The 27,662-nt window shown below is 44.5% G+C and overlaps 5 protein-coding genes across 5 annotated transcripts; all 5 read right to left on the bottom strand.

Moving 5' to 3' along the window:
- Window positions 1-3,319: 3,319 nt before the first annotated feature.
- On the bottom strand, window positions 3,320-5,114 carry LOC100821658 (transcription factor MYB30). Its single transcript, XM_003578952.4, has 2 exons — window positions 4,590-5,114; window positions 3,320-4,483 (listed from the first exon to the last, which is right to left on the bottom strand). The coding sequence occupies exons 1-2, from the start codon at window positions 4,850-4,852 to the stop codon at window positions 3,742-3,744; spliced, it is 1,005 nt and encodes a 334-aa protein (XP_003579000.1). The 5' UTR covers window positions 4,853-5,114; the 3' UTR covers window positions 3,320-3,741.
- Window positions 5,115-10,627: 5,513 nt separating this feature from the next.
- Window positions 10,628-14,519, bottom strand: LOC100830663 (probable inactive serine/threonine-protein kinase bub1). Its single transcript, XM_010240485.3, has 7 exons — window positions 14,307-14,519; window positions 14,069-14,213; window positions 13,579-13,736; window positions 13,000-13,084; window positions 12,847-12,901; window positions 11,348-12,580; window positions 10,628-10,991 (listed from the first exon to the last, which is right to left on the bottom strand). The coding sequence occupies exons 1-6, from the start codon at window positions 14,441-14,443 to the stop codon at window positions 11,382-11,384; spliced, it is 1,779 nt and encodes a 592-aa protein (XP_010238787.1). The 5' UTR covers window positions 14,444-14,519; the 3' UTR covers window positions 10,628-10,991; window positions 11,348-11,381.
- Window positions 14,520-14,797: 278 nt separating this feature from the next.
- On the bottom strand, window positions 14,798-18,927 carry LOC100830357 (bifunctional aspartokinase/homoserine dehydrogenase 1). Its single transcript, XM_003577063.4, has 12 exons — window positions 18,758-18,927; window positions 18,496-18,652; window positions 18,224-18,301; window positions 17,904-18,019; window positions 17,717-17,770; window positions 17,467-17,554; window positions 17,280-17,372; window positions 16,820-16,860; window positions 16,375-16,428; window positions 16,051-16,214; window positions 15,631-15,700; window positions 14,798-15,115 (listed from the first exon to the last, which is right to left on the bottom strand). The coding sequence occupies exons 1-12, from the start codon at window positions 18,872-18,874 to the stop codon at window positions 14,981-14,983; spliced, it is 1,167 nt and encodes a 388-aa protein (XP_003577111.1). The 5' UTR covers window positions 18,875-18,927; the 3' UTR covers window positions 14,798-14,980.
- Window positions 18,928-19,374: 447 nt separating this feature from the next.
- Window positions 19,375-22,280, bottom strand: LOC100821355 (ADP-ribosylation factor 1). The gene is made up of 6 exons (XM_003578951.4): window positions 21,986-22,280; window positions 21,051-21,121; window positions 20,735-20,854; window positions 20,190-20,308; window positions 20,003-20,084; window positions 19,375-19,679 (listed from the first exon to the last, which is right to left on the bottom strand). Exons 1-6 carry the CDS (start codon window positions 22,131-22,133, stop codon window positions 19,674-19,676), a joined length of 546 nt encoding a protein of 181 aa, XP_003578999.1. The 5' UTR covers window positions 22,134-22,280; the 3' UTR covers window positions 19,375-19,673.
- A 585-nt stretch (window positions 22,281-22,865) lies between these two features.
- Window positions 22,866-26,962, bottom strand: LOC100821056 (protein DETOXIFICATION 21). The gene is made up of 8 exons (XM_003578950.4): window positions 26,434-26,962; window positions 24,795-25,336; window positions 24,564-24,650; window positions 24,351-24,407; window positions 24,020-24,258; window positions 23,807-23,925; window positions 23,607-23,693; window positions 22,866-23,423 (listed from the first exon to the last, which is right to left on the bottom strand). The coding sequence occupies exons 1-8, from the start codon at window positions 26,740-26,742 to the stop codon at window positions 23,343-23,345; spliced, it is 1,521 nt and encodes a 506-aa protein (XP_003578998.1). The 5' UTR covers window positions 26,743-26,962; the 3' UTR covers window positions 22,866-23,342.
- Window positions 26,963-27,662: the final 700 nt, after the last annotated feature.

Genomic DNA, 27,662 nt, shown 5'->3' with positions numbered 1-27,662 from the left:
GCCAAGGGTATCCTGGTTGAGACCTTTTGGACCAAATGCCCAGGCTATGCTCTTGTAACGTATATCCTGTGCTCTTTACATTGGTATTCAACAAATGGATCTGCAATTTGCACAATTAGTTTCAGTCATGATTTTATGAATAAGTGGATAATTATTTATATTTCTCCAGGTTTCTTGAAAAAAATAGTAGTTCTCCAAGCTATTATTCCTCTTCTAATCGCAGGTTGGTTAGTTTGGAAAGTGTTAAGCATTGAAAGGAGTGGACTTGGTCTCCCCAGTATGAACGGCCTTTTATTATTATTATATTTTTTCCTACAGGTATTAGTTAGTCTTATTAAGTCATCAAGTGTCAGGTGTATGTGCAATGTTCCCTCCGTATAGATTTCCTTCAATTGAGGCAATACCAGGCCCACTGTGTACCAACTACACTAATTGGCTATTATTATACTGATAGAGATATTTCAAATTCAAAACTCATGGCATTCTAAGTGGAAATAGTTCTTGGGTAATTAAGCAGGTGTATTTTTTTGAATAGCTGTGCAGATTACTGTAATGTCATCAGAAAACACATAATTGATTCTAGTTTTGTTTTTTCACGGTAAAAAGAAGCATGATCTGTTCCCAATAAGCTAAATGGGAATCAATGAAGAAAAATGCTATCTGTCTGCCTGTCTCTATATGTCACCGTAAAAACTAGCATACTTTTGAAGCATGGTTAGATCGAGACAAGAAATAATTAGTTGAAACCTTTTGTAATTGTGCTATTTTAAACTTCATGCATGCTTTCATCACAAATTCTCGTCAGACCTTGTTGTAAATAAACAATGCTTTACCCAGCTGGGCTAAAAAGTTTTCTGAGTTGGCCCGTAGGCCGTAGCTCTTGCTCAGGTCAAAGGTCCATGCAGAACAACGCTTGGTTCTTTAGGTCTTTCATATTATATCACCTGTATATTAAAGAGCAATTAAATACTTGATGGTGATATTATCCTTGCACAATTGTACGAATCACTTTCAAGTGTCCCGTATCCTTACTCCTGAGGCCATCTGTTAGGGTCCAGCTGGTGATAAACAGCGTTCAACTCCCAGTCAGGGGCCTTTATGCCGAAAGAACCAAGATGGCAACTGGTGTCTGTCAATTGGTGATGTAGGTACAGACTACGTACAGAATGTGATTGTGTGAATTCGCCCATACAACCGTTGCAGGTTGGTGCCGGCTAACTACTTAAGGTATACTTTTCAACAAAGACTTCAGTGTTTGTTTAGAATGACAGAACAAAAGCTGTGTGTGTTGGTTGACGAGTGGTCACTAGTCAGAGTGATTTGCACATCCAACAATGTTCTTCAGAAATCATTCCCCCTCTTAATCAACGAAGCTATCAAGAAATTTCAGGAATGTTTTTTTTTTCCAGAAAGTTCCATTTCAATAACTGAACACCATTTTTACTTCTGTTGCTTCGTACGTGTGCAGGAGAGATATTGTGCAAAGGAGTAGTACTGGAGTAGTTTCTTTGCAACTGTGCTGCTGCAAGAAGTTTCTGCCAAGGGTCAAATGGAGGGGGTCATCCATATATATGCATGTACTCCACCGAGGTAACACAAACAGATCCTTCCTAATTAATTGCCATCTGCTGGTTGGTTGCCCTGGCACACTCCATTGGGCACTGGCACGCTTGAGTTACACGTGCGGCATACATACACAGGGTGCACTCACTCCCCGGGCCACCGTCTCCTGTAATGCGATGGTTACATCGAGATTGGGATGTATAGCTCTACTGGATGATCATCATGTTCTGAAAATCACTGAAGACTGTGCTCTTCCTACGTCAACATGGCTGATGATGCCGATTTGATGATGCTTCTTTTCTCGGCATTACTGGAGATCGACGCTTCTGCCATTGTCAGGACTGCTCAAGAACTCCGTCACAGGAGTTTTGTGCCTCTCAATGGAGTTGGGTTGAGACAACACCTTGGATTACAGGAGCTGGTAACCACTGACTGGTCACTGTCCATCCTTGCTTGTCCAATTTGGTATTTTCTCCCTATCCTGTTTGAAATGTCGTAGCCATTTTCATCTTCTGACAGCATATAACAAATACCTCCTCCCATCTATAAAAAGTGTCGTCCATTTTGTCTTAAATTAGTACAAATTTTGTACTAAGCGGGTGACATTTTTTATGGACCGGAAGGAGTAGTAAAATACTGCCCAAACCAATAGAATTACCAGAAAACAAACCATGTACCACCACTCAGATATTTGTTTCAGGGAAAACCGGCATTCCTGCTCGTTTTTGTAATCCTGGTTCGGGCCAGGAAAAGTCTTGGTCGGTCCTGCTGACACTGGTCCAGCATGAACTGATCTGAAAGATATAGCTGGACCGGCCTAGATGGGTCAGTCAGCTCATTAGGGTGTTGCAACTGACTAGTAAGCTAGCTAGAGATTACAGTCTACCTAGGCTTTGTACATGCAGAATTCATCACTCAACCACGCCAGTTAATTTACTCTCTTATCTATATATAGCACTGTACACTGCGACCTGGTGCTGATGAGAAATATAGAGTTTTCCTTTTTTTTGTACTGTAGCAGTAACCATTTTTCTGTATGAAGGCTAGCATATTAAGTATTACAAGTAACTTAATGTTGAGGGTTCTGCACATGAATTAGGTAATTAATTAACCAGCAGACATAGACCGAGGGACACGCCACAGACCATGTCTTCATCATGCAATTAATCAATTCTTTCATGGATATTAATGGCTGTTCTGTGTGCCGTACTGCCCTGTTGCTTAACCTGATGTGCTACAAACTAACCAGACATTTCCAGCTATGTTGATGACTTTCCTGGCATTGAAATTGTATTTTTCTTGTTTTTTTGAAAGATAGTGGCTCTGTTAATTGCTTTAAAATTCGTGCAGTTTTCCTTTTTGAAGCATGAATTAGGTAATTAATTAACCATCTAAATAAATAAAAGCTCATTTTTTTTGCAGTGAAAAAGCCAGGCTGAAACTGGGAGTTGGGTTTTCTTTTTGCAATGAATGTGATCAGGGACCATCTGCCGTTGCCGACAGGGACATCTATAGGTTCTCTAACTTTTTTCTACTAACAGCATTCATATGTCATACTGTACATAAGCAGGGAAAGTACAAGAAGTCGTTCGTTGCAGAATCCACTCCAAAATCTATCTCCAATGCAAGACAAGGAACAAAAGCTTTCACCATTCCAGACAAAACTCTTGACTCACATTCATTCATACTCCGTACAATTTAACACCAGGCAATTAAGTAGCTGAAACACTTCACTAGTATAATCCAGAAGTAAAAATAAAAACAAATCCCACAAAAGGAAATGAAAACTAAAATCAAGAACAGATACATGATAGGAGGACTTGTTACATCATGCATGCTTACAGATGGTATATATATGTATAGTTCACACACCTGTCAACTTATTTCCTGTTCCTGTCTCTTATTCTTCTGACCCTACTGTAAAATGCACAATCTGTAAAACTCTCTCAAATTGACATCCCTGTTTTCGGAAGAGCCTAATTAATTAACTCGACTGTGCCTCATGCATGCATGGCTAGCTAGCGAGTATCTCCTAGAAAGCTAGCTTGCTAGTACAACAAGTAACAATTTACAGAAATTAACCAATCAACCTAGCTATTATATGTGGACGTGTATAATTTATATTTTGACAAAGATATTGTTGGATTTGTTTTTTTTCTTTCCATTTTGTTTTTTGAGCTAGTACAGCAATGGAAGGGAGCAACAACCATCGGAGAGGTCGTCCATGAGGTCAGCGACCTGCTCCACCGCCTCGTCGAGCAGCCACTTCTCGATTGAGCACAGCGGCGCCTGCTGCTGCTGTCTGGTGGTCTCTTCGCCGTAGCTGGCGTGGACGCCTCCTGTCAATAACGCCGGTAGCGGCGGGGGTGGCACGCCGGCGAAGGCCAGGTCGGTGGCACCAGAAAAGTGTTGGTCGAAGGACAGGAAAGGGTCTTCCACCTCCTCGACGATGATGGCAGGCTTGACGTCGTGGGCAGCGGCAGCTGGTGGCGGTGGGGAGCTCTTCATGAAGCCGTTGAGGAGCCTGGAGATGTTGTCCATGCTGGAGGCGTAGGACGCCGCTGACGAGGAGGAGTCGCCGCCGCAGGGTGTTGCCTCTGCAAACGGTGAGCGGCGCCGGTATGACGTGTCGTTCCTCCACGCCGCTGCCTTGACGTCCACCACCGTGGAGCTGAAGGAGGCGCTGGCGCCGCCGATGATCGCGTCATGCTGGTGGTGGTGGAGGAGGCCGCTGTACGCTGCTGCTTCAGGCTGTGCCGCGGCGGATGAGAAGGTGGGGGCGGTCGGCGGCATCGGCACCGGCGCGAAGATGGCGCCCATGGCTTGCTGCTTCTTGAGCTTCTTCTTGAGGTGCGTGTTCCAGTAGTTCTTGATGTCGTTGTCTGTCCTCTGCGGTAGGTATGACGCGATCGCCGCCCACCTGTTCGACGTTAATCCCCAATTCAAATTAAGATCGAGAACCAATGCAAACCCAATTTGGGTCATCATAAGGAAGAAGAGGGACTGAAGCTGAAGTAATTGGTCACCTGTTGCCGAGGAGGGACTGGAGGTGGACGATGATGGCTTCCTCATGGGAGGAGAAGTTGCCGCGGCGGATGCCGGGGCGGAGGTAGTTGGTCCAGCGGAGGCGGCAGCTCTTGCTGCACCGCATCAGGCCGGTGTTGATGGGCACCGACCTCCAGTTCCCGGGGCCGTGCTCCTGGATGTACGACACCAGGATGATGTCCTCCTCCGGCGTCCATGGCCCCTTCTTCACCCCTACCTTGTCACAGCACGGCGGCCGCCCCATCTCAATTGATCGCTCCTCTTCCCTCTCCTGGAGAGGAAGCTCCTTCTGGCAGCTAGCTATGCCTGCTAAATTGGGACTCTGGCAGTACACTGTCTGATGATCTCTCACTCTCCTTCTCTCTCTGAATATATATAGGAGGTTGCTAGCCCAGCCGGAGAGATGAAGGGGAGTGAGTGAGCTCCTTTTGTTTTCACTTGCTATCTATCTATCTCTGCACATAGTTAGCTCTCGAGCTATCTGATGCTACTGCCGGATGATTTACTTTCACTTTCTATAGCTCTCCGTCGATCTATACATACATATACATGTTTGCTTGCTTTCTCTTTCTGTCAACGACATGACATGAATCCTAGACACCGACCTGGCCGTCCGTCCCCACGCCTTCAAAGGGGAAGGACGATATCGCGATATGATCCAGCTATAGAGATACGTATATCTACACTGCTTGCATTGCATTCTGGCTACTGTGAGGAATTTAAAGGCTCCTTGGCTAGACTAAACTTGTCCACGCATGCAAGAGCTAGTCAGTACTACCCATGACTACTCGTCCAGCTTCAGCTGTAGTAAAAGGCATGCATTTCATATGCAATATACTAGTATTAGACAATCAAATTAACTGTTCCTTGGGTCCCTGCTAGCTGATTTGACTTTACAATTACATGTTTAGGTTCTTAACCGGCCTGTGGGATTTAAAGGCCAGATCAGACTTGTCCATGCTTGAAGCCACTGCAGCGATGACGAGATCGATCAAAGGTATTACTACTTCATTTGTCAAGGCATTTCATTCCGTAGTACTCCATGCTACGGCTGTGTGCATATGCATATGGATATGCATGCATGTTATAATTAAGAGAAATACAGGGTACTAACGTCTCATACAAAACTCAAATTAACTTGTAACTGAAATTAACTTGTATATTGGGCAGTAAGCAAAACTAAAAAAATCCTAGCACATAACTCAAAGCTTTTTTTAGAAACATGTATCTCAACCAAATTTGTTCTGATAGGTTTTTGTGCACTAGCCAGGGAATGTAAAGGACTCATATGCACAATAGTTCTTCTTTCTCAAGATCCCTTTGTGCAAACTGGCCGGTGGAGTGAATGCATGTACTCAACTTTTCGCATCAAATGAATCTGCTTATTTGGGGTCCTATAGGATAATAGGAACCCAAGTGCATCCTCTTCGGTCAGTAATTGGACCCACTGAAATATTAGTTAGTAGTATCATGTTGTGCATCATGCTTGACTAGCTATTTTGGAAGGCCCACCCATGGGACAACATGCATGAGCACAGGCACATGTGAGACCCCAAAACCAGGCAATGTGCCTACACTCCAGCCACATATCTGGAATTCTCGATGTGTTTTTTTTAAAACGAAACAAAGTCTCATGCTCCATTACTACCTGAGATATCGGATATTTATTACATCCAGTTCTAATTTATTTTGACGGTTTAGACATTTACAAAGTCACAAAAAATGCAATTTTGACTACTACTTTTTTGGCTTGGTATAATTATAAAATCTAATAGAACTACGATACCCTAAGTGTAGTTATCGAGGAAAATCAACACATATACAGTACACAACTTAGTGTTAAACCCCGACATTCTTATTACGGATTGGAGGGAGTATGATTTATCAAGTGCATAACAGAAAATATTTAGAAAATATAGGCATTCAAAGTTTGAAAACTCAACTTGACAGCGCAAAACATCAAGACATTAAAAGAACACATCATCTAGAATGACTAGACAGTTCTTGTGTACATGCAGCCATGGATCTGACCATCAAATCCCAATAGAATCAGCCAGGATCCTTCCCTCAGGAAAAGAAAAGAAGAAGAATCAACGTGGATCCCCACTGCATCTCCTGTAGGGAGATTTCAGATACAGTAGAGTGCGTGTATGCACCCATTATCAATCTATCTATCTATGGACTGGAGTCACCCACATTAATCACTGCGGGTCATGCAACAATTAAGGGTATCACTAGCGCTGCATGTGTGAAAGAGGGTCGGATGATACACGCTGTGTGTGTGTGCTCGCATCTCGTGGGCGTTGGCGGTTCCACGTCACTCCGCCAGAGCTGCTTGCTTGCCCTGTTCCCTTGGACAACCCAGAGTCGCTTTTTCAGTTATTTATTTCCCACGTGCCTCCTTGCACAGCTCGCTCTCTTAATAGCGCCTAGTGCCCTAGTTCCAATATTGTGTTTTTCCAAGGTAAACCTTTTGGCCTATGCACATAATCATTTTTTTTTTTAAACACCGGACTCATTGACCTCACCCAAACTCATTGACCCGGGAGGCCTTGAGATGTGGCCTTTTTTTTTTTGCTTTTTTCCTTACTCCTGATCTTGTCTTGTAGTAAAAAAACTTGTTCTCTTATCTGTTTTTTTTTCTTTCAAGAACCGCCCTCTTTTCTGATCGAATGGCAGGATGGATTGACTTTTCAAGTAATAAGTGACGTGAACTAAATAAGTGACGTGGATTATAAAGATTTTATACAAATTCACGTCACTTATTTCAGGACGGAGGAAGTATAAAATTTGAGATACTTGCTATGGATAGAAGGGAGCAAGAGACAACTTTATCCTCTTGGTTCTCAGCGGCAAACACGATGCTTTTCGGTGTATAAAGATTTTTTTTAGAACAAAGAGGGTGCATGAGTTGCAGAGAAGAGGACTCGCGGCTTCATCGTGACAAAAATGGATGATTAACAAGAGGACCACAGTGTGTGCGAGGGAACAAGGTGTTAATGGCACGAAAAAGAGTTCCATGGACCCCCATTAATTAAACCCCCTAAGCCGACCTGCCACAGTTATGTCTTCGTGGATGAACAACAACAACGTGCACGTTTGGGTTTCAGGCGTACGTAACGTACGGACGTAAGTACACCAAGCGTATGCTATATAGCTTCATTAGCTGGGTTTAATTATACCTTGATTTGTTACAAGACCCTATAGAACCCTAGAGATTGATTGGCCTAGAACTTTTCAAAAGCATTTTAGATAATATAAACGTACGTCGTAGCTACAAGGCATATAAAACATGCATTGCCCAGACCCGAGCAAGAAAAGTATTTTCGTACCAAAATTTTCTTGTGTATATATTCTTGTTTTTTGCGGATTTCTTGCATATATATTTGATCGGGCATGTACCATACACAAAATCTGGCTATTATATTTCTGAAAAAAAAAATCTTAGGGATTGTTCGTTTCACCTCGACCCTTCTACTCCCTCCGATCCATATTAATTGTCGAAATATTACATGTATCTAGACACTTCTTAGGCATAGATATATCCATATTTGGACAATTTTAAGACAATTAATATGGATCGGAGGGAGTATTTCATTTTCCCCTTAATCCCTCTCGATTCCCCTCAATCTAAGGAGATTTGCTCCAAAACGAACATACAAAGCCTTATATGGTTTTGGCATACCCTTAACTGATAAGGTTAGATGTCATCGTCGAGGAGCACATACTAAGGCATTCGCACACGCACGGCAACGGTCCCTGGGGGGAGTAGCTTAGCAGCTAGCTCCCCGCCGTCGATCATGCTTCTCAATTTGCATTTTGTTTTTGTTTTGATGAGGGCGTTGTAGATCGGCGAGGACCCTGGATTTAGTCTGGACCACATGGACAGAAGAACATCACATTCGCATCGTGTCCTATCTATCGATCCTATTGTTGTTGGAGTAGTAATAACGTAGCATAGCAAGCAGGGCTAGCCTAGCTAGGGTACCCTTCGGCCTGTGCCATACGGTGCCATATATGCATTGCATTTGCAAGACACTGCATGCCACCCGTCTACATACGCCCATGAAGTTGCTTGCTAGTTTTGATAGGAATCATAGGATCGAGAGGTCCAGTCCAGGGAAGGGTTTGGCTAGAGGAATAATCACTGGAGGCAATTGTACCTCGAATGGTTGATCATGTGCAAAGAACTGCGATATCTGGTCAACAAAAAGAGCCATACTATGCAGTGTCAACAACAAAATAAACTATTTTGGTCACATGGTAATGGAAAAAAATTGATAAAGGTGCAATGACGTAAAAGTGGCAGTGTTTCGACAACTATATAATTAGAATGAAGAATTCCACAATATGTAGTGATGAACTCATGCTCGCTAGTGATCTAGGTCTGTCTAGCTGGGAGTGGGCAGTCGGCTTTGGGGGCTCCATTTGCTTGCAATTTGCACGCCCGATCTGTGGATAACCATAAGCATTCAAGCTCCGCAGAGAGCAACAACGGCAACAGTACAGTTCGATTGACACCAAAAACAACGTGATATTCACCATGATTTTTCGTAGAATCTAACCACAGGGAATATTTTTTTCCCTTCGTATTATAAATTCCTGCGAAAATTCAAGAAGGCCAGCATGTGGGTGTATGCACAGAACAGTAGAGATCTATATTACCCAGGACATGTACGCTTTCCTGACCCAGGATGTGATGCATGGACTAGACTAGACTAGCACCAGTATGATAGTACACTGGTACACAATACGTATTCGTACTGCCATTAATAGCTAGGCACTAGCTAGCATCTATAACTGTCTGTCATTGCTTTCATTTTCCATTTTTATACCTCTTGAAAATTAAGCCCAACCAGAAGCTGCGTCAATCTGAGTCTTTGATGGATACATCCTTGCAGAAGCTCAACCAGAATGTACTACCAGCGTAAGTAAGGATGTGTTTGGTTTAGGGATCGGGGCCACCCACGTCGGTTCATATGGCTCAAAACTTCTTTGCTGGGTGTTTGGTTCTGGGGCGTGGCTCGGACCGACCAAAAAAAGCCCCAAAACAGCGGTCCGCGTGAGCCGGTGGAATTGGCCCACTCACGCGGGTCCTTGTCCTCCCTCGCGCGTCTATCTCTCGCTCGCTGCTCTCTCACTTTCTCTCTCGGTCGCTCGTCCCCTCGCGTCGGAGCTCGGTCCGCCTCACCGGAGCCCGTCCCCCTCGCCGCCGGAGTTCGCACCCCCTCGTCAGAGCTGCAGCAGGAGCTCGACCCTCCTCCCGAGGACGCCTCGCTGCACGAGCTTGCCCCGGCGCTGCCTCCGCGCGAGCCCGTCCCGCCGTCGGCGCTCGACTCTCCTCCCCGCGAGCTCGCCGTGATACTGCCTCCGCACGAGGCCGCCTCGGCGTGCGCTCACCACGCCGCCCAGCCGCCTGTGCGCGAGTCCGTCCCGCCGCCGGATCTCGCCGCTGCCTCCGCGCGAGCTCGCCCTGCCGCCGGATCTGGCCACGCTGCTGTCTACGCGCGAGTTCGTCTCGACGCCGGAGCTGCCGCTGCCTCCGCAGGAGCTCGCAGCACCACGAATCGGGTGGGAGAGAAGCAGGAGGTAGAATCGACAAGGAAGAAGGGTGAGAAACAAGGGGAATTTTACCCAGGAATCAACTGAGGAAGAAGACCCCTTAACCAAACGTGAAACTGGTTTGGCACGGCCGCTTTTAACCAAACGCGAAATTGGTTCGCCCGCCCTTAAAATCTGGTTCGGGCCAACCCACTCGCTCTACTCACCAACCAAATCCTGCAGATTGCCTCAGCTTCGTCCCCGGGTGAGAAGTGACAAGGCCGGGGCATGCACCTGCAGCGACCGCCACGGAACCATCTCATGTTTAAACATGTGGATGTGTACACTGCTGCTTATTGATCTATGCTTAATTATGTATATATATATCTGGAAGACTCTTGTTCATGGGTCCTGGCTTCGATCCTTGATGAGATCAACAATGTCTGCAAGATGTCATCAACAAACAGAAAAAAACGAATAACACCAGGAAAAGGGAAGTTGGTCATGTATAAGTGTTGGACTGAGTGACTTCCACTAAACAGAGAAGTCATTGACATGTGCATCCAAGCAGCATCACCATATGCTACCAAGGATTTGATCAAATATTAAAAGTGCGGAATTCACAACATTATTAATACAGCAGTAGGGCGAACCAAATGTTCTGCGACCAAAAGTCTTGAGGTGACAATTTAGCCCGTACCAGCATGCGTATTCTATGGCACTCATCAAAGACCTGGAAGCTAAGCATGTCCATTTTCCAGCAGATGTGCCGCTCTCGGCTCCTTCTTTTCTCCCTGGATCACCAGAGGGGAGCTATGATAGCATCTTCCATACATCTCCACCTGCATTAGGAGAAGCATTTTCCGGTAAGCAAGAGATCAAAACATCAAAGGGGTATGAAACACCAAGCTAATGACCATTTTGTTCCAGTTCTCAATTTTATCAGGGAACATGAATCAAGAAACACATTTAGACATAAGAAATGATAAACATGAAGTGCATTTGAAATATTTGCCAGTCACCAACTATGCACCAGAGAAATCAACTGAATCCCAAGATATTCATATCACCACAACAGCAATACATCAATGTACTGCAATTTTCGTATTTTGATGAATATACTACACATTTCTCACATCTTCAATCCAGACTACCAAGGACTCAAGGGAAGAGTAGAATGGTGAAGGGCAAACAGTACCTGTTGAATTATTCAATCCCTCTAAACAAGTGCCTTAGAAGTCCAGTGGAGCTCCAAACATATCATTTATCTCTGACATGACATCGCGAGTGGTAATGGTGGGCTCAAACAGACCACTTTCAGATCCAAATTTACAGGAATTGCTTGGTTTTACTTTGGTATCAGGGTTCTCGCTAAGGTCATCATCTGCTAATATGGAGAAACCAGAAAAGGGAGCCGTTTTTTTCTCTGGCAGTGCATTGGTTTTTTTGTTCTGTTTTTTATCATTCTTGTAGTTCAGTGGTTCCCCGAACATGCTGTTTATATCCTCCATAGCTTCCTTTAGATTGACAGTTGGATCAACTAACCCGTGGTGGCATGCATTTTCCACTTTAGGCTCATCACCAACAGCAGATCCAACAAACCTATGAACGATTGTATCTTCTCGATGTCCAGAAGTTATGCTGGAATTTATTCTGACACCATTGTCATTTTCCTCACATTGTTCATGCGCATCGTCAGCCAATATTGCAAACCCTCCTACAAATGGTTTTTGGAAGTCACCTGCCCCCTGCTGCCTTGATGAATCACGTAATGGTCTCGGAGGGCACCTAGTGCTCTTGTGGCACATGCCCTTGGGCTCATTTTCATCAACAAAGATTCCCAGTCCACTTCTTTTTTGACTGTTTTCCTTGTGACTGTTCCTGTTTTGGCCCATATTTTCGTTATTACCACTGTGATCATCTTCATCGACAAATATATCAAAGGCACTTGTCTGTTGACCGAACTTTGGATCTGACTTCCTGCTCCTTTGGAGGATGTTTGAATCATTACTGTTAGGTTGTTCTTCATCAACAAAGATCTGAAGTGCACTTGTCTGCTGATTAAACTTCGGTTGGTCACGCTTTGAGCGTTTCTTGAGCATTGTCTCTGGTTCCACTGGCTCTAGAAACATGTTATTGATAGCATCCATAGCCTCCTTCATGTTAATAGTTGGTTCAATGAGGCCATGATGACAAGCATCTTCAGTTTCTGACTTCCCTACCAATGCAGAGCCCACAAACCGTACAACTACAGTATCATCACTATTACAACGATACAAATTCTTGTCATCTCCTGAGGAGCCTCTGGATGGTTGACCAACTTTAGCAGGACCTGATGGAGGATAATGGCACGATGAAGGATTGGAATTGTTTCCCATCTTTTGCATTGGATTGGACTTCAGTTCTGTACCAGTACCATTTTTCCTTTGACCTGCAACATGTTTACAATAACATGTAAGTCTTGATGGTTTGATCTGTTCACTTTGCATGTTTGATATAAAAAAAATGTATGGAAAGGACAAGTCAAGTACTGAACGAAACAGATGATTCATGAAGTGCCAAAAGAGATCATTATTATTCTAGAAATGATTGATCAATAAGATTTTGATAGACATCTGAAAAAGCATTGGTCATTGGTTACACCAGAAATTGATTTGGATGGCCTGAGACAAGCCTTTTTTTCTTCTCTAGATGTACCTTCGATTTGGTTCACACATGTAGCAATTGGCTTAACTCTGCTAGGCATTCCTTCCTGTAGATGAAAGGCATACATTAAGAACAATTATGTAACCGCAATATTTGCTAAGCGGTAAAATGAAGTCATACAGCTATGCGAATTGAGAGCTATACTTTCTCTTTCCTCTTCATGTATGATTCCATGCGACGAATAAACTGATCATGTGATTTGTGTAACTCTTCAATAGGCTCTGCAAGGCTATTGGACACTTACAATCAGTACCCAGTTTACATTCCAAAGATCTAGATATAGAGATCTATTATGACAAAGAGTGCTCCTTGCAAGTCGTAATCGTTTCTATCAAAAATTTCCCGACACCCAACTATTAAGTGCTATGTACCCAGAGTATCTTACTTAATGAAGATGTTAAGTTCAGCCATGAAACTACTATGTTAGCATAAGAATATATGTAACCCAATATCTTTTATCCAATATGATATATTTACATGTAAGCTTATGCGTTTAACCAAATAGCCTCAGAAATCCAGAATGAATAGACGCTAAAGCATTGTCTTGTACAAGCTGACAGGCATGAGATGGAACTATGACATGATGATTAAAAGGATAGGCAATATTTTTGCATGTATCATGATATTAGACGTAGCTAACCAAACTTATGTTCAGGCAGTAATAATAACAAACTGTAGGAGCAAACGACAGTATCATCTACAACATGGTGGGTAAGAGATTACTTCTGAATTCCCAAGCGGTACATCTTCTCAGCATCGTCGAACCTCCTACGCTTCTCATAATACAGCGCATAAGCCATATAAAACGCAGCTCTCTTGAGACCTATTCTGTTCCTCTCCAATTTCTTCAGCAACGGCTTTGCGTCCTTCACATAGTCCATCTACGCCATCAATAAAAGTGTCATCATCATAGCATGACCTCGCAACAGTCGAAGAAAATGTTCCTATCAAAAAGAGATCCCAAGCCGAATGGAGCTAGCTCGCTACGGCATTTCAGTGATAACATACACTCAATCTGTGAATGATATGATAGGATGCAGCTTCTGCCACTAGCAAACAGAACCAAATATAGTGCGGAGTATATACCAATCGGCGTCAACCTGTCTCAAATTCTCAATAGATCCCCATTCCCCAATTCCCAATCCCCAATCAAATGAAACCCTCACAGAGCCAGCAGCAGCCATCGGATTGGCTGTGGCAGCAGGGCGCTTACCATATTGATCCAGACGCGGAGGTAGCGCGGGTCGTCGCGGTAGCGGGGCTCGTCCTGGAACTCCTGAGCGCACTTCTGGAGGAACCTCGGCAGCTTGTCCCGCAGCGTCGCCGGCGGCAGCGCGCCCTCCAGCCTCCGGATCCCCCTGGAAAACCTCACGCGGATCAATCGATCAAGCCGAGAAGAGTGGGGAAGGGAAGGGCGCGGCGCGGGTGGTGATGGGGTGGGGGCACCGTACCGGAGCCACGGGCGGAGCGGGTCGGAGCCGGAGTAGGAGCGGATGTCGCCCACCACCGACGAGAGGAGCTCCTTCTCCTCCTCCTTGCCGATGCGGCCGTGCTGCCGCTGGTGGTGGTCGGCGGCGGCGGCGGCCATGGGGTGGGTTGGTGGGCCGCCGCCGAGACGAGGAGCGAGCAACTGAGAGTAAGCGGGATTTGAAATCGGGGACTCCTTTTCGCGAATTTCAGGTACTCATAGGTGACAGGTGGGTGGGGCCCCACTTGTCATGCTTACGGTATGGCCCACCTGTCAGAAAACAGTGGCCAGGGCTTCAGAAGCACACGCGCCCGGTTGAAAGAAAAAAAAAACATTCCCAAGTTAAAAAAATAAATTAAATTCACCGCTTTTAAAATTCTCTTTGAATGTGTTTTTGGTCCAAGGCAAAAAAAAAAGTGGTCGTTTCTTCAGACGTCATATCCTAAATTTCGAACCAAAGTGCGCACAGCAGCATCCCCATGGCTGCTCAAGATTTGCACAAGCAATGCAGCAGCCAAACCATATCCAAATTCCCAAGTGTTCCTTCATTCATACAGCCTCATAGGCTTGAACCGATCGGTGGATTAACTCCACATCGTCATCAACAATCGTACGAGGCAACAAGCAAACTCCCCTTGGTGCTAAACAAGACAGTAATCACACCCTTTTCTGGAAAAGATCCTGGAGGTCGACTATATCGGCGAGAACTCCTGCGGCGGTGGTGTCGTTGCCTGCTCCTGCGCCCTGGATCACCAACGGGGAGTTCTCGTAGCATCTGCTATATATCTCCACCTGAAATAATGCTTATGTAATCTTTCACACCGGCAATAACTAATCTTCAAAAAGAGAAACATCAATAACAGATTTTCAAATGTTACGGCATTATCTCTCAAAAAAAATTGTTACGGCATTTGGTCCTTGGAGAACAAAGGTAAATTTTGGGGGAGTGGAGTGGAGTGGATTGGAAGTCAGGAGTCAGGACGTCAAATCTTGGTGTGTCATCCAGGAAGCTTATTTATTTGGTACCTTGCTAATTCACAGTGACAACAACAGTGACTTGATTTTGCTATTTTTTCCAAAGGTATCTAATGAAAACAAGTAGAAGGTGAGTTTTCCCGTTTTAGCAATAGTGACTTTAGTTTTAGAGTAACTCAGTTTGTGTTATATTGTTGAGCTGCCTTTGCATCAATATCTGATGGAGAAGAAGAGTCGATGTTTTTCAACAGAAAATAAGCATCCTTATGCTGCTGACAGAGAAGTGACATCACAATGAACGGACGGACTAGGAAGAGAAAATATCAACATACCACATTGTCACTTCCCATCAATCTCCCCAGTGCAGAATCTTTTGGGACCTCTTGAAGACCCACTTGGCACCTGCAAAATGAGTACAGGAAGATTGAAACCAAGCATTCAACGGAAATATGAAACAAACATTGTAACATCAAGAAGATTGAAACCAAGCATTCAATGGAAATATGAAACAAACATTGTAGACAATGAAGGACGATAATTCCAGAATATCCTCTTTTGGTTTCTTCCAGTTAGCTGCTTTTTAGTGGAAGATTTGGTCATTTGGTCTTTTACTTGGACAAATTACCATAAAATAAACCATGGTGTAGTTTCAGAGAATAGATTAGAGGCTTTGAGATGATACTTCATGTAAAAAAACACTGTTGATGCAAATTGACATTCCATAGTACCATCACATTGGGAATGATACATACCCTGTGCTTTCAATAACACCAACATAACGAAGAACATTTCCTCTTAAAGATGCTGCCTTGACTCTTTCCTCAATGCTCTCATCAAGCTGTGCCAACCCACTTTCAAGAAAGTCATTTGTGGATATTACCTCAGGTCCTAATTCACTTGGATACAAACTCTCAACCTGAAGGGAATTATCAAATTAGCAGTAAAGTGGAACATGTATATTGATTCAAGCTATACCAAAAGAATATATCACTCCATGCGCAAGAAATCATGTTTATACAAAGACAAATTTATTAGAATAATCACAAATTGCTCAACAATATGGAAGGTAGGCATACATTGATATCCTCCATGCTGATCTGTCGCCCGAGAAGCCTAGCTAGGATCAATGCCTGCACCAAATGAATTTCTCTAACTAGTTAACAAAGAGTTATGCAACATTTCAACCTCACATTAAATGCCCTTTTAGCAAACCTTATTATTATTTAATGTAAACCATATGCACATGGTTTATCTCTGGAAGGTCAATGTATTAAATTTAAATTATGATAAGTACCTAAAGTAGGCTTGGCCTGCTTGAATTGGATGGGCATTTTGTGTTTTGGTTGCATTGAGCAAGATGTTTTTTTAATCAAATCCTAGATTAAAACATAATATCAGTTCACTACTTCCCCTAACAGGTTTAGAAAATACTGCCCGAGACTAAACAAAGACACAAGTGAATTGTATAGATATAGCATGCAGATCACTGCCTTGGTGCATGGAAAGTGTGAGCCACCTTACCTTTCTAGCCACATCCATCCCACTGAGATCATCACGTGGATCTAGAAAAATTAAACAACAGAGTAAATGCTATTTCCCAAGCAAAGCATAAGTCTGGGAAAAACATATCCATCCTATTCTTTGCACTAACTTTAGGAAAGAAAAAGAAACACAATGTTCTTATACAAATATAAATAAGGTGCCACCCCGTCCTATGATAACAACAAGTACCACTACCACTAACAAGTATATTTAGTGTAAGTGTGCATATTTTCTTAGTGCTGGGTATATTGTTTTAATTCAATAATACAACTACTCATCCTCCGTTCAACCCAATGATACAACTATATTTACTTAGCTACCATATAGTTTTCTAGAAATATGCTTATATCTAACTAATATTCTTCTCTATGATAAATGGTAATAACTCTACATATATTAATATCGTAATGACAAATATCAGGAAAGTATATTTCTAGACCTGGTTCTGTATAACCAAGAGACTTGGCAGTTTTCACAACTTCACTAAATCTTTTTCCATCTTCCAGCTCACTCATCACATAGCCTAGTGTACCTACAATTTCATATTACCGAAAGAGTGTAAACAGAGTGTAGGGTTATTTGGAAACAAGCAAATTATCATGACAATTGTGCTAATAATTATATACCACTGAGACTGCCGACGATTCGAGAAATTGGATCTCCAGATGCGATAATACGGGTTACGGAAGCTATTACAGGCAAACCTGCTCCAACCTAGAAGTAAAAATTGCGCGGATCAGTGAACAAGAATAATGAACGAATATCCATTTGAAGATCATATTATGAAATAGTTAATAAAAAATGAACAAATATCGAAACATTAAATGACTAATGAGCAAAAAATGAATAAATTTATTACTAGCAACACGAGCATACAGTAGATTCAAATCTTATCTGACGGAAGTTCGATGTCAACTTTTGAAAATCCTCCTGCGTGAAAAGTATATACACATGGTAAGAAAATAAAAATCTCATATTATTGGTTGAATAGAATATAATGTGACATTTATACCAGTAACCAGTATTTAACTATTCGCAAAAAAGGAGGTAAAGATGACCATACATAAGACGAAGTCAGTGGTTTCTTGTTCGCCAATACAACACAACATCCCTGATCCACGGCATCTTTCAGCACACCGATGGTATCATAAGTTGCAGAACAATCAACTAGCACCAGGCCTACAAATAGGTATTAAAGCGTAATACACTCAGTAAATAAATTCCGTGGACAGGCAAAAAGTCAACAATGCAATCAACATCGTTACAAAGAGCAGCACATGGATTTCCCCTAAAATTATAACTTAGTGAGCATAATGCATTGTGCAAACATAATAGGTAGTTCATATACTGATATATAAGCGAGAGAACACATAATGGACAAACCGGTTGTCCTTCCGAGCATGGTGGCAGCATCGATGACTTTGGACATTGCCTCCGGCTTGTTGAACAGCTGACATTGTCCTGAAATTCCACGACCAATCCAAATTTCACTGCATGTACGCAAATAATGTAAACTAAAATCCACACACACGCTGTGCGCTGCAAGCCAGCCACACAAGCATCGACCGATAGGCAGCGCAGCCGGTAAAAATCTGATAACACCGATGCTTCAGTGCAGCCGATCAAATTCCAAACATAAGGAACACTGTACGTACCGCGGGCGAGCAGTGAGGAGAGGGGCGAGCCGGCAGACTTGGCAGCGCAGAGGTCGCCTAGCAGCGCGTCATCGAGGCCGGCGCCGGCGCGGAGGTCGTCTGCGGCGAGCAGCAGCGAGGAGCTGTCGGACACGCCCACCACCCGGATGGAGACGCCCTGCCATCATCACCGGAAGCAAAGCTAGTATTGACTGCGCCGCCGGCCGAATCGAGGAAGGGGAAAAGTAAAGAGGGGGGTGGGGGTGGGGAGAAGGCGGCGGACCTGGTTGGCGTGGAGCGGGCGGCAGGAGACGATGTGGCGGAGGAGGTGGCGGCCGACGCCGCCGCAGCCTAGCAGCACCACCGGCAGCACCGACTTCGCCTGCGCCTGCGGCGGCATCTCACAGGGATCGATCGGGCTTCGATTCTCGTTCAGAGAGCAGAGCAGAACAGAGGAGCTTTTTTTTTTTAAGCGAACAGAAAGCAGCTGAAATTCGGTTGGGCTTTTGGGCCGTCCAACATCATTCCTAAATCAGGGTTTTTTTTTCGCTCAAAAAAATTCAGGGTTTTCCTCTTTGCTAAATCCTTTTTTAAGAACGTCTTTGTGGCGGTTTTGTTGTTGATTACGAATAACGATTACATTGCCTACAAGGACAGCTCGAGTAAATCGAATCCAGAGGTTCGTCAATAGACAAGCGTATCGTTGTTCAACACCGTCCCCTAATTAGGGTTCTGCTAATTCTCAATTGCCGGTAACCTTCTGAAATCGGTTCGCCACTCATCGAATGGTTTCACTTCCATGTCTACCGTTTTTCGGCTAGCTCTCATGTGACTACGAATTCAATTTCAAAAAATTATCACCAAAATATAGTCAAAACAACCAGATACGAATAGAACAGCTCAACCAAAACGGGATTACCATGACCCGCAGCAAAAATCACTATGGCATCATTTCACTAAAGCATAACAGTTTGTTTTCCTTTGGTACACATTCAATTCAAACCATCCATACAAGTACACAACAACATTCGTCCGTGGGTGGACAACAGTGTGATACGATAACAGCTCAAAGACTTGAGTTTCCAAACCAAACACAAGCCTAAGGCTTGACAGCATTTTAACATGCATATATATACTCCGGCCATTTTTGTCCAGTTCGCTAGTTTGCTTCTTTCTGCCAGCCAGCCCAGTGGAAGTATTCATGACTGAAATGCAGTGAGAAAAGACAGCATCTGTTAGTTGTGACTCTATGCTAAACACAGGGATAAGCTTAAAGGTGACAGGTAAAGAATAATACTACTTCCTCCGTCCAACAAAGGATGTCTCAACTTTGACTAAATTTAAATGCATCTATACTATACACTAAGTCATGTCTAAATACATCCAAATTTTGACAAACTTGAGACATCTTTTGTTGGACGGAGGGAGTAATTCATTCAAAGGATGGTTGACAAAATGAGAAATGAATGACAACGAAAATTGGTTTGCCTAAATATGAAAATCAGGAGAGTGAAAAGGAGAAAGAGACCTTGCTGGCTATATTGTTGGAGAGCCAGTCCAGCCCTTCATACAGGCCTTCCCCACTTGTAGCACAAGCGCTTTGAATATACCTGCAATGAAAAAAAATGGGAAATAAGACCAAGCTTATCAGCGAGTTTGTTTGTCCAACTATAGCAAACTATTAGCTAGGTATAAAATCAGCAAGGGGAAAATACCAGTGTCGCTGACGCAGAGAGTGGAGACCGAGCTTATCAGTAATTTCAGCAGCGTTCATGGCATTGGGAAGATCTTGCTTGTTAGCAAAAACAAGCAATACAGCATTGCGCAGTTCATCCTAGTAATAGTTAACAAACATTACTGTAGGAATCAACAATTTCATGGGCAAACATATCTAAAATTCAAATGAATGATTTACCATCATAAGGTGCAAAAAAACATGATAATTAGTTAGTAGCAACGAAAATCAAGTTCTCAAAATCCATGGGGAAATTATTCTAGTTGTTTGGGGATGTCATTGTAATATCCACAAGATGCACCATGTGCAATAAGATAGACTCATCATGTTGTAAATGTTCACACAATACTCTGAACTCCGAAGGTATGTTGAATATACTCCTATAATCATACTATGAAATGGAGCAGGGAGACTGACCCTTGTTGATCTAAATAAATTCCTTATTATACATGAATGCACTAAAATTGTAGTGTGCATCTACAGAAGATAAGACAATCCAACAGTTAACAGCTACATGGCACTTACCTCATTCAGCATTCTGTGAAGCTCATCTCTGGCCTCAGTAATACGTTCTCTATCATTGCTGTCAACAACAAAGATAAGGCCCTGAGTGTTCTGGAAGTAGTGCCTCCACAGGGGCCTGATCTGTTTTGAAAATAGCACACACAAATGGTTAGCTTAAAATTACTTATCATCTTAAGACCTTTGTCAAGAAAACTCTTTAGTAACTGAAATCAGGTAATTATCATTTCACTTATGTGACTGCAAACAAGCAAGGATAGTTAAAGAGGGTGTTTCAGAACCAAAGAGTATTCCAAGAAGAAAAGAATAAAACTCTCACCTTGTCCTGGCCCCCGACATCCCAAACTGTGAAGCTGATGTTCTTATACTCTACTGTCTCCACGTTGAACCCTGCATCATGTAAACAAAATGTCAAAAAATGCCATTACTAGTGATGTAATCCTACTTATGCCTCCCAACCAAATGAAAACAAGACAAGTAAGCAACCACAAATCCACAATAGTAACCCCCACCGTAATAAGTGGGTTACTGGGTTGACAAAGTGAAAGTAAAATGAGAAACAACTATGGATCTGCAGGTATCTCACTTGTAACAATTAACAAGAAGTACTAACATCTTAAAACAACAGACAGTTTGATGAGACTGATGCACTGAAGCCATATTACAATAGAAGGGCCTAAATGAACCTGCTGCCAATACTCGCAAATGCAGACTGCTACTTTTCTCTACTCATTAAGCTCAAAACCTATGCATGTTTGGCCCACACGGATCCAAGGACAGCTTATGCTAGTAGTGACTTGGGCTTCTCAACCTAACAAAATAGCTCCAACTGAACGGGACCAGCTGAAAACAGCTCCAATCGAAACGATATACAGTACTCCCTCCGTTCCATAATTCTTGTCGCTGTTTTAGTTCAATTTTGTACTAAAACAGCGACAAGAATTATGGGACGGAAGGAATACAAAAATTGCAAGCTTAGCACATAATCAAACAGATCCAGTGTAAGCTAGCACATGATCCAATTGGTGCAATTACAAGAATCTAGTGCACTAGATTGGACAGAAAGTGGAAGCAAACATATCCATGTTCATAATCCACCACTAGCAGTGGAACCTGCAGCTAGCCTGCATCGATTCCGTTCACAGCTAGCCGGGCGCGCGAGCTAGCTAGTGAGCGCGGCGACGGCAGATGCAAAAGAGGGAAGATACATCAAGGAGCGTAGGAGCAAAGCAGGAAGCAGCAGAGCACGGGTACCGATGGTTGGGATGGTGGTGACGATCTCGCCGAGCTTGAGCTTGTAGAGGATGGTGGTCTTCCCGGCGGCGTCGAGCCCCACCATCAGGATCCGCATCTCCTTCTTCGCGAACAGCGCCCCGAACAGCGTCCCGAACGACAGCCCCATCGCTCTCCAACCCCTCTCTGGACCCTGCCTCCTCTTGGACCTCTCCTTCCCGAATGGAATCGCCAAAGCACAAGCGAAGCGAGTGGATGCTAGGCGTGGTTTGCCTTTGGGCTTTGGTGAAGAGGAAGAGGAGGAAGAAGAAGAATAAGAGGAGAGCGTGCGTTCTACCTACGCGAGAGGTTGGATTCGTTTCGGCCTGACACGTGGGGCCAGCTTGTAAGCGAGACGAAAGAGGATGCGTTTTTTGGGCCAGGGTGTCAGTGACTGGGACTCTCTCTATCTCTACCCCGCTCGACGGCGGCGGCGGATGGGAGCGGAGCTGAGCTGGGGATGAAGCCGGCGGCCGAGGAGCCTAGATTAAAACCGGAGCTTGCGGAGGGGAGTGGGGAGGGGCAGGGCAGCAGCTTGCTAGCAGCAGGCGGTCCAATGGCGCCAGGCCGTCGGATCTGTAGGGGACTCGCCGGCGATCCGATGGAGCCTGGCCGACGTATCTGTAGGGGTCTCGCCGTCTCCGGCGTCGGGCCCATCCGCCTGCGTTCCACGCAAGGTGAGCTTCGTGCCTCCTTGCTCTCCTCTTGCGTCTACCATTTCCCGGACCAATTCACTGTGGCGTGCTCCTCAACCTTGCTGCCTTTCTATTCTGTTATACTAATACAGTTGCACGGATACACTAGCACATTCTCCTCTTCAAAAGACACATATATTCTGGTACAACATTATATGCAAAGTTTATCATCACAAGACAACTGAATAATCGATTGTTTCGTAATCACAGCAGCACCGAAGATCTTTTTTCTTTTTGAGGAACAACACCGAAGATCTATGATAAGTCCAATTGGCAATTGATGTACTTACAAAATAGCATGTTTGCGGAATCGCAACATGTTACTCTCATGAGAAAAACATCACTACAACGGCCAAAATAATTACAGAAACAAAACTTGTGCCACTAGCTAGCACACACGCAGGCTCTCCCTTCACTAGTGGAGCATCAATGTTGCTGGTCATGTTGTCGTTTGCTCGATCTCGAGGATACGATCCCCGGGACGTCTGCGTCTGCTAATGTTCCTTCCACCAGTTCCCATTCTTGGCATTGTGAAAAAAAAATGTAGATATATCCTTTGAAAGGGTTCGCGAACACCGAGCAGAGTACCACTGAGTTCTACCTTCAATGAGCTATTCGACACTCGAGCCAGATCTTTTTTAATCTCATGGACTTCCCTTTGAGTCTGCCGTTCTTTTGTTGCCTTCCATGTTCCATCTCTGCAATCTCTCCTGAGCAACCTCTACCTATAATCAGGAATAGAAACCATAGAGTTATATATCTCATCCGTTCACTCTCTTCTAGCAGTCAATATTTTTTTTTTGTGCAATGAACTGTTATTTAATTAGGTCAATCTTATGAAAATTTTATACAGTAGGTAACAATTTTTTAGTACATGTGATGATTTAGCATTAGACAAGCTAGCTGACCTCTTTTTGCCAGTCAGTCCTGATTATTATGAACAGAAGTACAATAGTTTGGACCACTGTTCCAAGCAGCATGCCGATCCAAATGCCCTACAGTGCAACAACCAAGGAGAGTTAGCACGACAACCCAAGATGCACAAGGATAATAAGTTTAGTAAATGACTGACTGATACGTCAAATGTAGCCTAGACTAATTATCTTACCTTCACATGATACCCAGCAACGTAACCTAGGATTGCTCCAAGAGGGATACCGATCAAGTAATATGTTGTCAGGTTAACATAGGCAACTATGCTTTGCCAACCTGAACCAACAGCAACACCTAAAAACGGAAATAAAAAAGGTTATAGTTTTGGTAAACCAAACAAAATGATTGTAATAATATTATAGCAAGTCAAATGCTGAATGAAGCAGACCTGATAGCACTGGCTGAACGCTGTTCACCAATATGGAGAAGGCCAGAAGAGGTGACAAGTCAGCAACTGCGGCAGCTACCTCTTCACTCTCGGTAAATACGTAAGAAAGCTTTCCGCGGAAGAGTAGGAAGAACACAAATGACACGACGCCTATCAAGAAAGAAATGGTGACTACGTTGTAGATGGCAAACTTGGCCTTTCTTGCGCTTCTAGCTCCAAGCTCGTTTGCCACACGCACTCTAGGAACACAAAAAATCATTACCGTCAGAAACTGGTTAGGTCACATGATCAGTTAACGAATAACAACGAGCTCTTGGATCAAGATGTTTACCCTGTTGCAGCCAAAAAGCCGACAGAAATCATCATCTCCCAACCATTGATATTAAGGCTGCACATTTCACATAGGCAAATGAAATATGTGCACTGATGACCAACTATATATCATTCTCTAAACTAATAGCAATATCCATAGTGGAAAACCAAAGCTCATGTAAAAACTTGAATCAATGACACAGTGACCGTGAAGTAAACCAGTATATATTACCATATTGAAAGAGCGTCAAGTGCAACCTCTGCATTCTTCATGTACCCAGTTAGGAGCACCAATATGCTGTTGTACCACAGCTCCAAACTGAAGAGAGAAATAGGAGGGAAAACATGCATTGTTACTAGGTGCATCTGAAATTTTGATATGGACAGTCAAGTGTAAAATGTGGGTGCACACTTGGAAGACAACTGAAATTTCAAATATGTACATGCTGAAGCTTGTTCTTACCAGAGCATGACACCAGAGGATACGGAGAGCTTGAGGATGGGGAGGAGGTCGGTGAACGCGGTGGACGAGAACCCTGTCCACGTGAGAGGGCAGCCACCAAAGAGCACGAAGGCAAGCTGCCCAAGCACCGGAATCCACATGGCGATGATCATGGACAACATGACCCCAGCGAGTCCGAGGTGGAACTTGGCGGTCAAGAGCCAGGACAGGAACAGGTGGAGGAAGAAGCTTATGAAGGCGAGGTAGGTGATGACGAAGTTCTTGCTCTGTGACTGCAGGTACATCTGGAGCGTGAAGTTGAAGGCGGTGGAGAAGAGCGATGGGATGTACCAGAGCCCGATGGTGCCCGCGACGGCGCAGATCCTGGGGTCCTGGCCGAGCAAGATGAGGATCGACTCGGTGAAGGCGTAGATGGGGAGGATGAGGATGCAGCAGCCGAAGAGAATGATCCAGGACCGCTGCAGGTAGATGCCCATCATGTGGTACTGCTTCGCCCCGTACGACTGCCCGCACAGCGTGTCCAGGGCGCTCGCCATGCCCAGCTGCATTTTTCAGTTTTATGCAGATATCGTTCATCAGCTGTTCATAGATTTGCCTCTGACAATCAGAGTGAGTGTGGAACTGAGAATTGAGGTATGCAGCTCTGTAAAAACCCTGAACTCTATGACCAAACTGGTGCAATCGATTCAAGAAGTAATGGGCTGGGTTCCCCTGGGGAAACCAACTCTGGCGGCTGGCCCAGATGGTTTCCAGAAATGTACATATATGGTGTTAACTACAAGTTCTGGCCGGCCCACGATGGAAATGGAAATGAAGCCCAAATGCATGTAATCGGTCTAATTTGACATTTGAATTCGCTCAAAAAAAATTGACATTTGAAAATGACTTGTCTAGCAATCCGTGCGTGTGTTTATACACAGAAAAGAGACTAAATAAACTTTCTGAAATTTCCAAAAGTAGAGAGGTCAAGATCAAAGTCGGTTCCTGTCTCTGTGTGTGCCACAATTTAAGAATTTGGGACGATGCCGAACATGCATGGACCACGTTCGCAAAATTGATGGGTACCCAATACGGTCGATACGGGTGCATCAATAGCCCAATTGGGGCATCTTAATTTTTCTCTGTCGTCTTATGCACTGCCAGCCAAAAGTAATTTAAGTCGACCCCGACCAGTGGATGCGATTCCGTCGATACAGATCTAGGCAGAAATTAGAACTTATGAGTGTTACTGACTCACATCACATGCATACTTCCTCCCCACGAATAAGTGTATTTTCGGGTTCGTCCTAAGTAAAAGATATTAAAATTTGACCAACTATTTTAGAAAACATAAGTTTGTCAAAGTTAAAAAAGTTTGACTTAGATGTATACTTACTACTTTTGAGCTAACCATATAAACTCACATTCATGCAAGCTAATACAGACACACGGATCGAGTGGGCTAGGACGTACTCTCGATGTGTTGATGATGTCAATATATCAAACTTGGCAAGAATATTATGTACAGCCTGAAGTATGTAGCTAGGTGTGGCTTGAATGAATGGAGAACAATCAACACAACACAATTAAGAAGATCGAGATCGAAGAGGAATGAACAGGAGAAGCAAGTAAGTATATAGAGTGTTGAAGGTTTACTGACGAGGATGCCGTGGCTGAATCGCATGAGGACGGTGGAGACGAGGGCGTAGGCGGCGAGCTCGGTGGCGCCGATGTGGCCGATGAAGGCCTGGCTGATCACCGTCAGCCCGAACGTCGAGAACCGCGTGCAGATGGACGGCCCGGCAACCACCCACAGCTTCTTGTTCTCCTCCAGCAATCTCCTCCCAAACCCCTTGTTCCCCTCCTCTTCTTCCTCGTCTCCGGCGATCGCCTGCGCCTCCGCCCGCAGCCTCACAGGCTCCAGCAGCGGGGCCTTCATCGCCGCCGTCTCCTCCTCCGGCGGCGCCATCGCTTTGGATCGATCAGTGTGTCTTAGCTTGATATATCGATCAGGTAATCACGAGGCTAACTTGATCGGCCTGGAAGTACAGTATACAGTAAAGTACAGTTGTTGCTAGCTGCAGCTGGCGACTCTTCTTTATAGACCTTGGCCATGGGCAGCGAAGCGAGCGAGAAGCACAGGCTACAGACTGGAGAGAGCCGATGCATGTGTTGGCAGCGAGATGACGAGACTGCCCCTGCGGCAGTGGCTGCTGCTGGGTTGGTAGGGAGGGCAGGACGGGGTGACAAACAATAACGAGATTATTTATTTTTCCTTTTTCAAAGGGGGTACTGTGTACCGTGCCGTGCAGGGTGTGCTGGGATTTTTCCGAGGTGGGCGGCGCGTGCAATCGGAACCGGGCTACGTGCATGGCGCTCTGTGGGCGAGCGGGCGTGCGGCGAGGGGGGTGGCCACGTAGGCTGATATGAACTAAACGTGTGGCGATCCATCCGGTGGATCGATCTCGCGACCGGGACGCCGTACGCCGTCGATCCGGTGCGTGCGTGTTTCATTAATTGGCCGCGGCCTACAGATGAGCACCGGTCGTCCGGTCCGGTAGCCAAAGACAATTAATCTTCAGCGGCAACTAAGTGACGAATAGATTAAATCGATGGCCGTCGAGCTCTCTCTGGAATCTGGCGGGCAGCATTACCACGTGAGTTGCGTGTGCACGGGGACGTCGGAGAGCCACCCATACGTGAGGAAGATTACGAGCTAGCTGTCGCGGGCCGAAAAACAGGAGATTCGCGAATCGTATCCAGGGCAAGCTTGTGCTTCCCGCGCCGGCCGTTGGATCGACAAGGCCGGCCAGCAGCAACAGCAATTGTGACCCGGCGACGATGCACCAACCAGGCAACCGATAAAATCTGTCCATCTTGTCTCTCAAG

The sequence above is a fragment of the Brachypodium distachyon genome, chromosome 4, assembly GCF_000005505.3.
Source record: "Brachypodium distachyon strain Bd21 chromosome 4, Brachypodium_distachyon_v3.0, whole genome shotgun sequence".
Classification (NCBI taxonomy): Eukaryota; Viridiplantae; Streptophyta; class Magnoliopsida; order Poales; family Poaceae; genus Brachypodium; species Brachypodium distachyon.
This window is presented reverse-complemented; position numbering and strand designations above follow the sequence as displayed.

Excerpts from the sequence above, each read along its gene's own strand:
- LOC100821056 (XM_003578950.4), bottom strand. The coding sequence starts at position 26,742 with ATGGCGCCGCCGGAGGAGGAGACGGCGGCGATGAAGGCCCCGCTGCTG. Across the intron at positions 24,651-24,794 it reads TCCTCTGGTGTCATGCTCTG|TTTGGAGCTGTGGTACAACA; the intron begins GTAAGAACAAGC and ends TTCTCTCTTCAG. Across the intron at positions 24,408-24,563 it reads CTTGACGCTCTTTCAATATG|CCTTAATATCAATGGTTGGG; the intron begins GTAATATATACT and ends TGAAATGTGCAG.
- LOC100830357 (XM_003577063.4), bottom strand. The coding sequence starts at position 18,874 with ATGCCGCCGCAGGCGCAGGCGAAGTCGGTGCTGCCGGTGGTGCTGCTA. Across the intron at positions 18,653-18,757 it reads GCCCGCTCCACGCCAACCAG|GGCGTCTCCATCCGGGTGGT; the intron begins GTCCGCCGCCTT and ends TGATGATGGCAG. Across the intron at positions 16,861-17,279 it reads TCTTGGTTATACAGAACCAG|ATCCACGTGATGATCTCAGT; the intron begins GTCTAGAAATAT and ends TAATTTTTCTAG.
- LOC100821355 (XM_003578951.4), bottom strand. The coding sequence starts at position 22,133 with ATGGGGCTGTCGTTCGGGACGCTGTTCGGGGCGCTGTTCGCGAAGAAG. Across the intron at positions 21,122-21,985 it reads CACCACCATCCCAACCATCG|GGTTCAACGTGGAGACAGTA; the intron begins GTACCCGTGCTC and ends TACATGATGCAG. Across the intron at positions 20,309-20,734 it reads TTCACAGAATGCTGAATGAG|GATGAACTGCGCAATGCTGT; the intron begins GTAAGTGCCATG and ends AACTATTACTAG.
- LOC100821658 (XM_003578952.4), bottom strand. The coding sequence starts at position 4,852 with ATGGGGCGGCCGCCGTGCTGTGACAAGGTAGGGGTGAAGAAGGGGCCA. Across the intron at positions 4,484-4,589 it reads CAGTCCCTCCTCGGCAACAG|GTGGGCGGCGATCGCGTCAT; the intron begins GTGACCAATTAC and ends AACGTCGAACAG.
- LOC100830663 (XM_010240485.3), bottom strand. The coding sequence starts at position 14,443 with ATGGCCGCCGCCGCCGCCGACCACCACCAGCGGCAGCACGGCCGCATC. Across the intron at positions 14,214-14,306 it reads CCGCTCCGCCCGTGGCTCCG|GGGGATCCGGAGGCTGGAGG; the intron begins GTACGGTGCCCC and ends GAGGTTTTCCAG. Across the intron at positions 12,581-12,846 it reads ATGTGTGAACCAAATCGAAG|GTCAAAGGAAAAATGGTACT; the intron begins GTACATCTAGAG and ends AACATGTTGCAG.